We start from the raw sequence: 12322 nt of genomic DNA, 5'->3' as shown, positions 1-12322 counted from the left end.
GAAGGAGACACACGGACTTGGGGTCCCACGTGCTTCGTTCCTCGCGCTACCAACCCCACCATTCTTCTTTCTCTTTCTCCTTCCCACTACCTTTCTATCTCTCTCTCTCTTTCTCTCTCTCTCTCTCTCTCCTCTTTCTTTCCCTCTCTTTGCTTTCCCTCTCGTTCTCGTTCGCCAGACTCAACGAACAATCCACCTCTTTTGCCGCTACTCTTTGTCCTACTCCCTCTCTAGTAACGTCTACTCTCCTGGTACGACGACGTGTCTTTCAGTAACCACCTACGTATCCTTGCGCGCGTGCAACCAGCCACAGGACAACGGCTTCGAGTTTCTCTTTTTACGAGCTCCGATAACTATACGTGTACCTTTCTATACGTATGAACGTTTCGTTCTTTCGACGATGTGCATCCGCGATCATAGACCATAGAACAGATCGAGAAAAAATTATTCTATCTCGTATCACGACTTTTCCATTCGTTTTCGAACACTTATATTACTTTAATGGCCCTATTAGATTTCACATATTGTTAAACATCGTATTGTTCTGTTGTATTGAAGATTCTGATAACAAAACGGTTCGACTAGCAAAGATTCTTGCTAACTCTTCTCTGAAACAGTTGACTCACTGACACAAATTTCATTCACTCTTAAGCAAATGTTCCCATACGCGTAATATAATAACAGGCGTTCTGATAAATACCCGGTAAATGTAGCCTCGTATAACAAAAACTCAGCAGAAAGATATACCGAAAATTCATAGCTCGTAAAGAATGATTTTAAAATAGAAACAATACGCATTGATCATTTCAATGAAACCTTTTTGTATTAGCGTTTTGTAAACTGACGCGTTCGAAAATATTTCGTAGGTTTTAAGAAAGTTAAAAACACAATGGGTTATTTTTCTTTCGATCAAGAATAAAGGAGCAGAAAATAAATGAAGTTTTAGAAGAGTAGTCGAAAGGGCAAAGTATGCATCAGCCTGTTTATTTTAAATCTCTGTCGAGTCAAGGATGAAGACAAACAGCCCCTAAAACTCGTTAAAACTCGATGATGCAACCTCCAGACAACTACGCGATGCTTGAAGCATAGTCGATAAGATAGCGAGCTCGATGCCGAGGAGGGAATTTTAAAGCGACAGCCGACAAGCTTCGCTCGATTACATCGTGCTCTGGTACGATAATCTTGTCGAAGGATGTTTGCTTCGATCGATCGTTCTTCGTTATATACTTTAGATCGCAAGTATATACCGATCTCCACGAATATACAAACACGTCCACGTGCGTATATACATCGAGCCATACTCCTTCGCTTTGCAGCGATATGATCGCACCTTTGTTTGTTCGACCACGATCGAAAGCGAAAACAGAGACGCAAATGGTGGAAAATCGACTCGAGCGTCTTCTCGTCCAGGGGAATCTTGTTAGTAAATATTATTACCTAAACGATCTTTGTTCGTATTAATGAACGACAGATTAAAGAAGTCCGACTAAAATTCGAAGTTGTATCAATTACGATTATACGAAAAATATAAGAAGTGAAAAGTGTTTAAAAAAAGCACTTTTAATTATTGCAAAGAACGAAGCAACATTTGAGTAACAATTAATTTGATTATTTTTTTTTTTTTTTTTTTTTTTTTTTAATAAAAGATCTTTATAATTCACTTCAAAAAATATATGAAAACTTATCGATTTATAAAAAACGACGAATAAAGATAATACGGCGCAATAATATTTTAATTCAAATAATCAATGATCTCGTTGATTATTTAAATAAAAAGTGATCAGCTTGTGAGAGATCAAATAGGACTTAACAAACATCTATGCTTTACTTGATTTCAAAAACTTAAATCAGTTTATTCAGAGTACGTGTCGTAGAAATAGAAGAAGAAGAAGAAGAAGAAGAAGAAGAAGAGAGAGAGAGACTTGCGAAAGATCCGAGTCGCTGCATCCGTCAGTATGAATTATCTCGAGATAGGAACGTGTCCGTAGGACGTAGCATAAACTCCGAGCGAAAGATTGCATAGTGCTGGTAGAAGGAGGAGGGAATTCTCCTCCCGCGTGTTCTCTCACGAACGTTAGATCGTTCGAAGAAGAGGAGCGTGTCGGACTCGTAAGATATTTTCCGACGGAGATAAGATCTGCGGTAGCTGAGAGAGAAAGAGAGAGAGAGAGAAAGAAGGACAGAGAGTGAGAGAGAAATAGAGAAAGAGAGAGAGAAAGAGAGAAAGAGAAATTTGCGGTAGACGGTGATTCGAAGATACAACTGCCTACGCATCTTCTTCCGAGTGCACCGGCTGGTCGTTGGTTGGTCCAGCCTCTGGACCAGCCGCTGGTTCACCTGCATTGCGGTGCGTTCGGCCCCGGGCTCGAGCTCACGTCGCAGCCGCAGCTGCGCGTTCGAGACCAAGGATGTCCGCTTTTGAGAAAGCCACGAACCTTTCTCATACGCTCGTTAATCCTTCGGGATCACATTGATAAGCGTAAAAACGTGTAAGACTTCATTCAAAATTCACTCTACCTGTTTCATAAAAATCCAATTTCTTTATACTTATATATTCGAGAATATTATCGATCATAATCGAATTGATCGAATGACCGTGACAAGAAGTTATACCCACGTATACCGGACTACCGTCGATTAGATCGTAAACGTTTTAGCGTTGTTACATGATGAAGGAAATAAAATATCGAAAGGCGTCGTCGTCGTCATCATCGTCGTCGTCGTCGTCGTCGTCGTCGTCGTCGTCGTGTCGTTTGAGAAAGATAAGCTGACTCTTAGAGTCTCGGTGGAGTTTTTGAAACGTCGAGTGGACGGTACTCGGTCTCGACCAAGGACAGCGATGTATTGCAACCGCAGCGAGGTCTCTTGAGCCTTTTTGTTTGCTTCGAGGCTACCTTCAGAACCGTGCCCCGTTCGAACGAAGGGCAAGGTAATTGCACGGATCATCGTCATATTATTACCCATTAAGGGCACGAGACACGCGAGAGCTGTTAATGTCAAAAAGAGAAAAAAGAATAGTAACAAAATAAATTCCTCTTTGCAGGATAACGTTCATCGTCCTTCATCGAGATAAAACATAGAACTTCTCTTGACACAAGTGGGCTACTTTAAAACAAAGCGATTGATTGATGATTTTGATATGCTATCGTTTCGAGAGGTTGGTTAGTTTTCAATGGACGAACCGATAAGTTATCTTGACCTTTAACCTTAGTACCTATACGAAGATACTTTCAATGGAACTAAAAAAGAAAATTTTAAACCGCCTATCTAGCTTTACTACTATAGAACATTTTCGCGCGGAAGTATACTTTCCAATAATAATTTAGCACTGTATAACTATACGACGTGCATTGTACTCTCGGTAGTACACGTAACGATTGCTAAACGATAAAGAGATAGAATAGTGTCAACTATTGTCATTGTGTTATCCATTTCCAAGGTCTTGGAAAGATTGGTAATTATTTTGAATGAATGAATTTATTCCGCGACGTAAATAAGATTGACCTTAAAACTCGAGAAATTCGATTACGTAAGATTGCGAAATTGAAAAGAACTAGTGCAAATCGTAGCATTCTTCTCTTCGTCGCGTTTAAGAATCTTTAAAAGATCGTGTTATGTACATCGTCTACTTACTTACCCTTTATATTTCTATACTATATAGAGTCGCTTAAAGCTGACAAGCGTGAAACTTTCTATAAAAGAAAAACTTTGAATTTCGAAATGTTAAAGATCAGAAAGGAAATTTCGTGTCTGGCCTAATAAGAATATCTCAACGGGCCAAATGTAAAATAGCTAGCTTTGAGAACTTTTGAAATAAAATGATACGAAATGCCAAAGTAAATTCTTCGATGAAATTCATGAGCTATGGTAGAAACTTGTTATCGGAATAAACGAAGCGAACGTCATTGTCAAGAGCAGCATTTTCTTCCTTTTAAAGACGAACGCGTTTAACGTGCATATGTTCGTTCTAGGCGCGATCGTTTACATGATTTACTTTCATTTTGTTTGTAACTCATTTACTAGAATGCAAAGATAATTATCGAAACGTCATACGCGTCATCTTTCATTAACTATCATTCGTTAACTAACATCGTTTATTTAATATGATATCCTTTTACTCGCTCAACTGCAATTTTTTTAATGATCGATAGCAATCATAGGAAAACACGCGTAAACGATCATGAAGTCGATAAACGATTTGTAACTTGTCCGATAGCTAATGAGCTCTGCCTCGAATCATTTTCTTCGTGTCTTGAGATAAAGGAAAGGAACTGTAACATAGAGATCTATGTTACCGACTGTGAAACAACGATTTTGTTTTGCCTCAAAGAAAGAAGATTCGTTAGATAGCATATTTTTTCTTTTTTGGAGAAAACAAGTAAAAAAATTAGAGGACCAAAAAAATCGCTTTAAAAATGAGAATAGCATCTCGTTGAAGGCTTCGATTACGAAGTCAAAGAAAATTTACTGTTCTGGAAAAAAATAATGAACGTGGAAGAGATTGATATGATACGAAAAATCGCATACGATATCATAATGATTTTGATAAACTCATGACCTTTTTTTTTTCTTTTTTTTTTTTTCATAGAAACATAATGTGAATTTTTATAGGTATAGAAAATTATTTGACATTCACGGAACAATCTTAATTACGTATTCGATGATTTGAATTATGTATAGAATATCTTGATATTGAATGAAAAAGAAATCGTTAGATCTTTTAAATAAGTATAAAAATGTGTACAGTTTGTAAAAAAAAAAAAGTATTCGCACGCTACTTAAAATCAAATAACTTTTTATAGACTCCATGTGCTCTCAATTCAAAGAGCTTTAAAGTTTTTATATGGGAAATATGCAGTGATTAATGCGCTGTAAAAACACAATAGAAATAATTTTACATTGCGATAACGATAAAACATATAAAACGAGAACTTTTTATAAAAAACTTTTTATGGACTATTTATAAGGAAAAACGATTATACGTATTTTGGAAAATTATAATTTGAAATTATTTAAAAATCTTTGAAAAATCGTACAGAAATTTTAATCTTTACATATTTATTTTTTATTATCATAAAATTTATACAAAGCTTATTTTATATTTGTCAATACTGTGCTACAATGTAAAACAATAGTTTTTTTTTAATTATTAATACTTGATACAACGCGCGAATTTTTTTTTATTAATATTATTTATTAAAAAAAAATTTCGAGTTATCTTTTCCGATCTAAAAAAAAATTTATTCTATTTTAAATAACATCGAAATATTTATTTTACTCATAATACCTACATAAATCCACGTATGAAACATGAATTCTCACATCTTATAGGAGTATTACAATTTTCTTCCCCTTTATCTTCTGATTAGAAACAACACAGCCAGTTCCCTCGCGGTCTCTATGTGTGGGTGTAGAAATTGCTTTATTGTAAGGGCGTCGCGACGTCTGGCGTCATTCAGACGGCTGTGTGAAGCGTGGAAATGCTCTTTAAAAGACCGACGGCCGGCGTCTTGTACTGTACCGCTCGATAATATTTTGTTTACGCTTCAATGTGAATTCAACAATAACGCTACTTGCGGAATTATTTGCAATGCTACGTGAACAATCAAACATCGCTAATACATTGGATTCTTTTAAAAAATTTCCATTTTTGCCGATCGTATTTCAGAATCACGATTTACCATCGATTGAACCTACATTTAAAAATCAATCAGTCTTCATATTTCAACACTTTATAACTCATAAATGGTAGAAGTATTTTTTTCTTTTATTTTTCGTCTATAACCAGCAGCGTTCGATATATCCAATTATCAATCAAGAGACCTGTCACGATCTCAGAGATGACTATTAAAAGATCGTGGAATTTTTCTTGGTTTAAAATTGCGAACAAGTTACTGAATCTACAAATAAATCTTTTTTTATTTTTTTACTTTTTTTTTTTATTGATCTATCACTAACAATAAATTATTACATATAATTTGTGTACACTATAAATTAATTATCAAATGTTAATAAATTACGATTGTAATAATTTTCTGATAAAATTATGTTACGTAAAATGATATAATTAGAGGTGTCATTACTAAATTATGATAGGTACTACTTGCCCATTTGCCCTATCTCGTCCGTAATTAATTGGTCTCAAAGGAGAAGATCGTACAAAGAGAAACACCCGGTAGATGGATGAAACACAACACGCAGAGAGCTCGCTCTGGTAACGTATCCAGTATTTGACCTAATGACACGATCCCGTGACGTCAGGAAGGAAAGGTAGGTCGGCCGAGAGACTCTAAGGAGGTGAGGCGGTCAAAGGCGGCCAAAGACTGACCTATCCTAGTCACGTAAATCGCCTTAGCACACTGCGCTGTCATAAAACGAAAGGAAGTTTAGGCTGGTCTTTTTTTTTTATTTCTTTTGAAAGAACGAAGACCTTGACCGAACTTTTTTTTTGCATCCAAATTCGTCCTCGATTACTATGATAGAAGTTAAGGACACGTATACTTACACATACATATGTATGTACTACATGTATGTAAGACCGAAGAAGATCGGAATAATTTATAGAAGATTTAATCTCGATTGATAATCATGTATAACAAACTTCATACAGTCGATCACAATCCTTTGTCTAAATTCCGAGCCGAGGCCGTTTCGTACGTCATTTACCCGAACTTTTTTTTTTTACCTCTTTACCGAAATACTTTTTATATTCAAAGTTTATCCGCGAAAGAGCGAAGGATATGAAAAATCGTCGTAGTATCATCGGAGTAAACTCCTTTATCTAAGGTGGTTAATGGTGACAACAGTGAGAGAAATTAAATACAGTTTGGTTAGAATCGAATTTTTTTTTACCCTTGTTACGTTTTGCCGTGGATAAAGGAGAAAGAAAAGGGCGTGGAGCAGCCACTCCAAAGGGTGGAGATCTAGCAAAAAAGTCTTCAATTTCACGTCGGTGAAAGGCATAAAAAACTTATACTTGTCGAGCAAGCGAGGCTCTCTTATTTTCACTGATGCTAGTAAGTTATATCCGTCGCAACTCGACGATTTCGCCTTCGATCAATAAACTCTATTCGATGACTCAGAAAAAACTTGTGCTCTTGAAGGGCACAGAAGGAACTTTGAAAATTTATCGTCGTCCTTCTCGAATTCCATTTTCCCTCTCCTTTTTCAGGTCGTCCTTATAGATACGCGTCTCACTGCTTCGCGTTTGCCTTGACATCATCTTTCTCTCTTTCTCTCTTTCTCTCTCTCTCTCTCTCTCTCTCTCTCTCTATCTATCTATCTATATATATATATTTATTTATCTCTCTCTCTCTCTCTCTCTCTCTCTCTCTCTCTCTCTTTCTCTCTGTTTCTGGCGCTTTCGTACTATATAAAACGCATCTCTCCGGTAGTACTTGACCTCCGTACTCCTTCCGCTTTTCCTCACCGATACGATACGATGCAATACGTTCTTCTACCCTTATATCGTCCTCTACTCTTTGCTCTTTCCCTTGAACCTTTTTCTTAGAATGCACATTACAAGAAACCAAATTTCTTTGATCTTCTCTATCTCCATGTCGAACATATAAAACGTGTTGCGACTTTGACGACTGTTTTACATATCTATAAAGATTGCAACCTTCATGCTCTTTAAAATTTTCATTCCTCGAGTTCAACCAGGAAAGAGGACTACGTACTACTCTTTCTCTCTCATACATGATTATCTCGTATATCATAGGTTCCACCGACGCAGTCCTCAACGTGTCACCGTTCACGGCCATTCTATGTTTCGGCTAGTCGATCGACCTCTCAGTTTCAGGCAGCGCGCCAACGAGTGGATATATAAGGTCAGTCTTGATAGTAAAAACGTGCGGCTAATGCGGAATTCTTCCTCGCAGAGGTCTTTGCCAAATGGGTCAATTCGAATAGGGATAAAGAAGAAGGAAACGAAATCTCGAGCAAAAGCTACGTCGAAAGGCGTTTTGCGCCCACGATGGAGCCATAAAAGTCTAAACACAAGTCTAGGCATCCAGTTAAGAGGCATCTCTAAACGAATTATCAAAGGATTTGTCGCTCGACAACCTTGAAAAAGTACAACGGTTAGATTGAATCGATCGCGTTAACTCACGCTAACAACTAACTTGCTAAAACAAGCAAGGATAGTGATATAGATCGACAAATTCAATCATTACTGACCAAATTGAATCACTAATGGCCAAAGTCAATCATTACTCCGTAATCTCTTGTAACTAGCAAACTAATTACGAACAAAGTAACTTTCATTTCAAAAGAACCTGTAACATTCGCTCGAGATTTCGGATATCCGTAACGTAAGGGATTAACGATATTAATGGATTGCTGATTGAAACATTTGCTTAAATTTCTTGCATCATTTTTATATTTAAATAACTATGTAATTATATCTAATTAAGAGATATGTGGATTTATGTAATTTAGATAAACAATTGGGAATATAAAGTTTACTCAAAAGAAGGAATTGCTATCACCTGTTAAGGGATAATCAAAATATATAATTATTAACTGATTAACATTATATGAAAGATATGAGATATTTTAATATCTGCAATATGTTAATAATATCGTATATTTGTTATCAATTTGATAATGACGTGTTCGCTGTTCATAAAAGAAATACGATGAACAATGAACGTATTAAGACGGATATCGTAGAACCATTTGGCAATCAGAATAATCTTCTAAATAAATCTACGATCCATCTTTATTAGAGGCCCGTGGAAGTGCACTTGTACTAATGTACTCTTCAGATGTTATTCCTCTGGTCGAAGGAACCGGCGGCAGATCCTAGGACCAGTCCGTGGTTCGCTTGGTTCGCTACCGCGGTAATACTCTGGCGTTGCAGAAGACGAATTACAAAAGCTATTTTGGCAGTATCACCGTTTAGACTGTTAAAAAGACGGATGTTGGTTGCGTTACTGAAAGGAAAAACTTCGTCAGTGGTAATGAAGCCAATGAGGACAACAACGATGACGAATATGGCGACGACAACGACGACAGCGACGGCGACAACGATGACGACAAACAAAATGAAACAGCAACAGTTGCAATTAAAACAGCAACACGGTATTTTGTTAGGTCACTATTGTAATCGGCAGCTACAACAACTACAAGAACACAATTGCAAGACTACAACCGGTATCAAGACTCGGGTAAAACGATTGTGTACAGGCGATGGTCCACACGTCTCGCCATCCTCGTCCTCGACCCAAACGAATCATCAGATCAATTATAGAGTAACCAGAAGCGGCAGAATTTATGGGAAATATCATAACAGAATTGTTTCGACGGAACTTCGATGATCAGAACGATCATTGATCATTTTCTTGTTCGTTCGTTTACTTTCTTCCTCATCGTAGTTTCTCCTTAACGTGCTAATCGTCAACATATATGTGTACATATAAAGCGTATCACTATTCTCTTAAGCTTGTGTAATCCTTTGTTTGAAACTATAAGAATTGCTAAACACCGATTATGAATATAACCATTGGTCTTTTTAGTCTTTCCTTGTGTCCTCGACATGCTTTCAAACAGTACACAATCATTTGGCAGAGACCTTCAACGAGGTCGTCATGGTAGTCGTTGGTTTTAGATCAAATGGCGACGACGCCTGCGACCAGCATTTTTGGACTCTTGGCTGCCTCGACTGACTGGCAGATCGATAAACCTCTGGTGCGTTTAAGAGGTCTAGGACATGAACGTGTCGCACAATAATATTTACGAGGTTCCTGCATTTCTGTGAGAAACACGAGTCTCCTCTCTTTAAAACTTTCATTGACTTTTCCAATGATGTTATTATCGACGAGCGAAACAACCATCGAGGAAAGGATCATTTTAGATGTAAAAAGAAATCATTGAAAATTTAGCCAAAATTACGGCAGCAATACTCCATTGACAATTTTTATCTTTCAAACCGTTCCTTCTCTCGAGAGTCCGCATCGCGTGAAGAACGCTCTCTCGCACAACGAAGACAACAATGAAAACCTCCGCAAGTTTCATATCAGAGATGTGCCAATTTGAAAGGCACAATGCTCGCGGTTTCAGAATGAGCCAACGTATCGAACGAGTACACAGTCATGCAGAATGAAACGTATCTGTGTCAAATTTAGTGACTCTATACCCACGTTGCGTCACAACGATGACGAATGCGTCTCTCTGTATCGTCTATTTTTTTCATTTTTTTTCCCACACATTTAGAAAGAACAAAAGTAATTATATATATATATATATCTTTCCTTATGAATAAAAATTCGATCGAACCTACGTTTATCTTTTTTTTTTCTAATTACCAAATGAATTCCAAAAGATTCATTGTCGCTATTAATATTCTAATACAATGCAAAAGAGGTATTACGTATTCGAATGAAGTAACAAAAGAGGTTGATAACGAGACAAGAACGTGAAAGTGAATCCCTTGTCTTCTAATCAAGTGTACGCGAAAATAGCACCGGAGAGACTTAATCAACGTGTCTAAGGTGAGCGGATGAAAGGAGGCCCTATCTGATTTGAATAGAATACAGCAGGGATGGGGCTTCGCTAAGGTCAGCACGAGGCCTTGCTCGTTCCGAATTACCGCGATCAACGATTTTATGTCATCGGAATTCCATTGCATTCTCCGACGTACCATAGGCTTGCGTTTACATCGAAACGAACGTTATTAGGAATATTAAATGCATTACTTTTTTTCCGGATGGTCACTTTCGTGATTACAATTTTTTTTTAACTCCATTCAGTAAATTTATCACAAGAGAAATTTGCAATTTAATCCTATTATGAATAGAATTTCACGTCGATATATTATTTTTTATTTTAGAAACCGATGAGAAAAATAAGAATAATTAAGAAAAATTTACGGGAGAAAAATTGTTCTATGATCTTTTAAAAATATATAGAAAATCTGTGTAACAAGTTGTCAAGTTTTAAAGCAATATTAAAAGAAAATTCGTTTAGAGTCGAATTTCCACGATAACCTTTAAAGGTTAACTTTTTGTACTCGTAATCCCTTTTAGAGTTAGCTGGAAATATTTTCGCTTGTACAACGGGTGACATACTTTGAAAGAATTATTGCCAAGTAACTCTTTTTATTTTTATCTTTTTTCCGTGGTTTATTTTTTGTTTATATTTCATATGTACAGCTTAAAAAAGAATGTGAATGTATAGCAATAAAATGATATGCCTAGTATTCATTTCTTAAGCAACAACCATTCGCTTGTGCCAAATCTATCGCGACATACGACGAACGTACTTGATAAAAGTACATTGCCGGATATATCTCGAGGTTCAACGGCAAAGAGCTACAGTAATAAAATCGGGATCAAACAGAAAGAGAGAAAGAGAGAAAGGGAAACAGGACGAGAACATAAAACTTTTTTCTCAGTTATGAAAAGCGAAGAAAGTTTGAAATCACTTGAACCGAGATATAAGATGAAAAATTAGCGTTCGTTATTCATCGGCCGTATAAATGATCATGATAAATGTTGACAAAGAACGTATTAAAGATAATTGTCGATCAATAGGCACAATAATTAAAGAATAAAATTAGAATAAAAATATTTTTCATTCATGCATGTGCTTAGAATGACATTAGGAAGAAATAATGAAATCATTCGCAACATATAAATACGAATTTTCCCATTTTTACTTTTATCTCGTTATAAAGTACTTTCACTTTAACGAGTCACAATTCTTTTACATGATTCGCAATAATTATTTGTGATCAGCAATGACAGAAAGATCTAATGAATCACTTCACGAATGAATAAAATGTTTTTTTTTTTGATTGAGTACGCGCTCGTTATAAATAAATACGTGCACAACTCGCTAAATACTTCTCTTTTCTTCTATAGTTTTCAAAGCAAAAACGAAGAGAAATCTTCTCGATGACATTTGTATTATGGTAAATTCAAAAGATCGTGAATATATTTAACTTAAAAACTTACAATTTGTAAAAATGTACAGTTTTTCTCGATCGAAAAAGTCAAAAGTTCTTTATAGAACTCTAAAACCAAATTGAAATTTCCTTTAAATATTTAATATATATTTAATTGCAAATATTTCTCTAAAAAAAGAAAAAAAAAAGAGAAAAAATTATAAAGAAGAAAATTAATTAAAGATAGAGAATTTACACGATGAACATCAAAGTCGTAACTACGTTGATCGACTTAATTAAAATCTGCAAAGAGTTAAAAACTTATCTTCAAGAATGTATTGACTTCGACTGGAGAGTGAGAAAAGAGATTTGGCAAGTTCTTCTCAATAAACTTCTTCACCATTAATCTCTTATAAGAAAGACAAGAATAAAAAC

At 36.0% G+C, this 12322-nt stretch overlaps 2 protein-coding genes across 7 annotated transcripts in view; one reads left to right on the top strand and one right to left on the bottom strand.

Moving 5' to 3' along the window:
- The window catches only part of LOC124427724, a 20473-nt gene extending 20376 nt beyond the window's left edge, over window positions 1-97 (bottom strand). Inside the window, exon 1 of the mRNA XM_046970987.1 lies at window positions 1-97. This exon is cut by the window's left edge and continues 172 nt beyond it. The gene's annotated coding sequence lies outside the window, so the exon portion shown is untranslated.
- Window positions 1-9502, top strand: part of LOC124427727 — a 28780-nt gene extending 19278 nt beyond the window's left edge. The window contains exons 1-4 of one of the 6 annotated variants that reach the window (XM_046970993.1): window positions 2502-2929; window positions 3044-3157; window positions 7721-7829; window positions 8769-9502. In XM_046970993.1, the coding sequence (XP_046826949.1) occupies window positions 3129-3157; window positions 7721-7829; window positions 8769-9320 (690 nt within the window). In that variant the 5' untranslated portion in view covers window positions 2502-2929; window positions 3044-3128 and the 3' untranslated portion in view covers window positions 9321-9502. The other 5 variants (XM_046970997.1, XM_046970995.1, XM_046970996.1 and 2 more) reach the window with 5 other exon arrangements.
- Window positions 9503-12322: the final 2820 nt, after the last annotated feature.

The sequence above is a fragment of the Vespa crabro genome, chromosome 10, assembly GCF_910589235.1.
Source record: "Vespa crabro chromosome 10, iyVesCrab1.2, whole genome shotgun sequence".
NCBI classification, from domain to species: Eukaryota; Metazoa; Arthropoda; class Insecta; order Hymenoptera; family Vespidae; genus Vespa; species Vespa crabro.
This window is presented reverse-complemented; position numbering and strand designations above follow the sequence as displayed.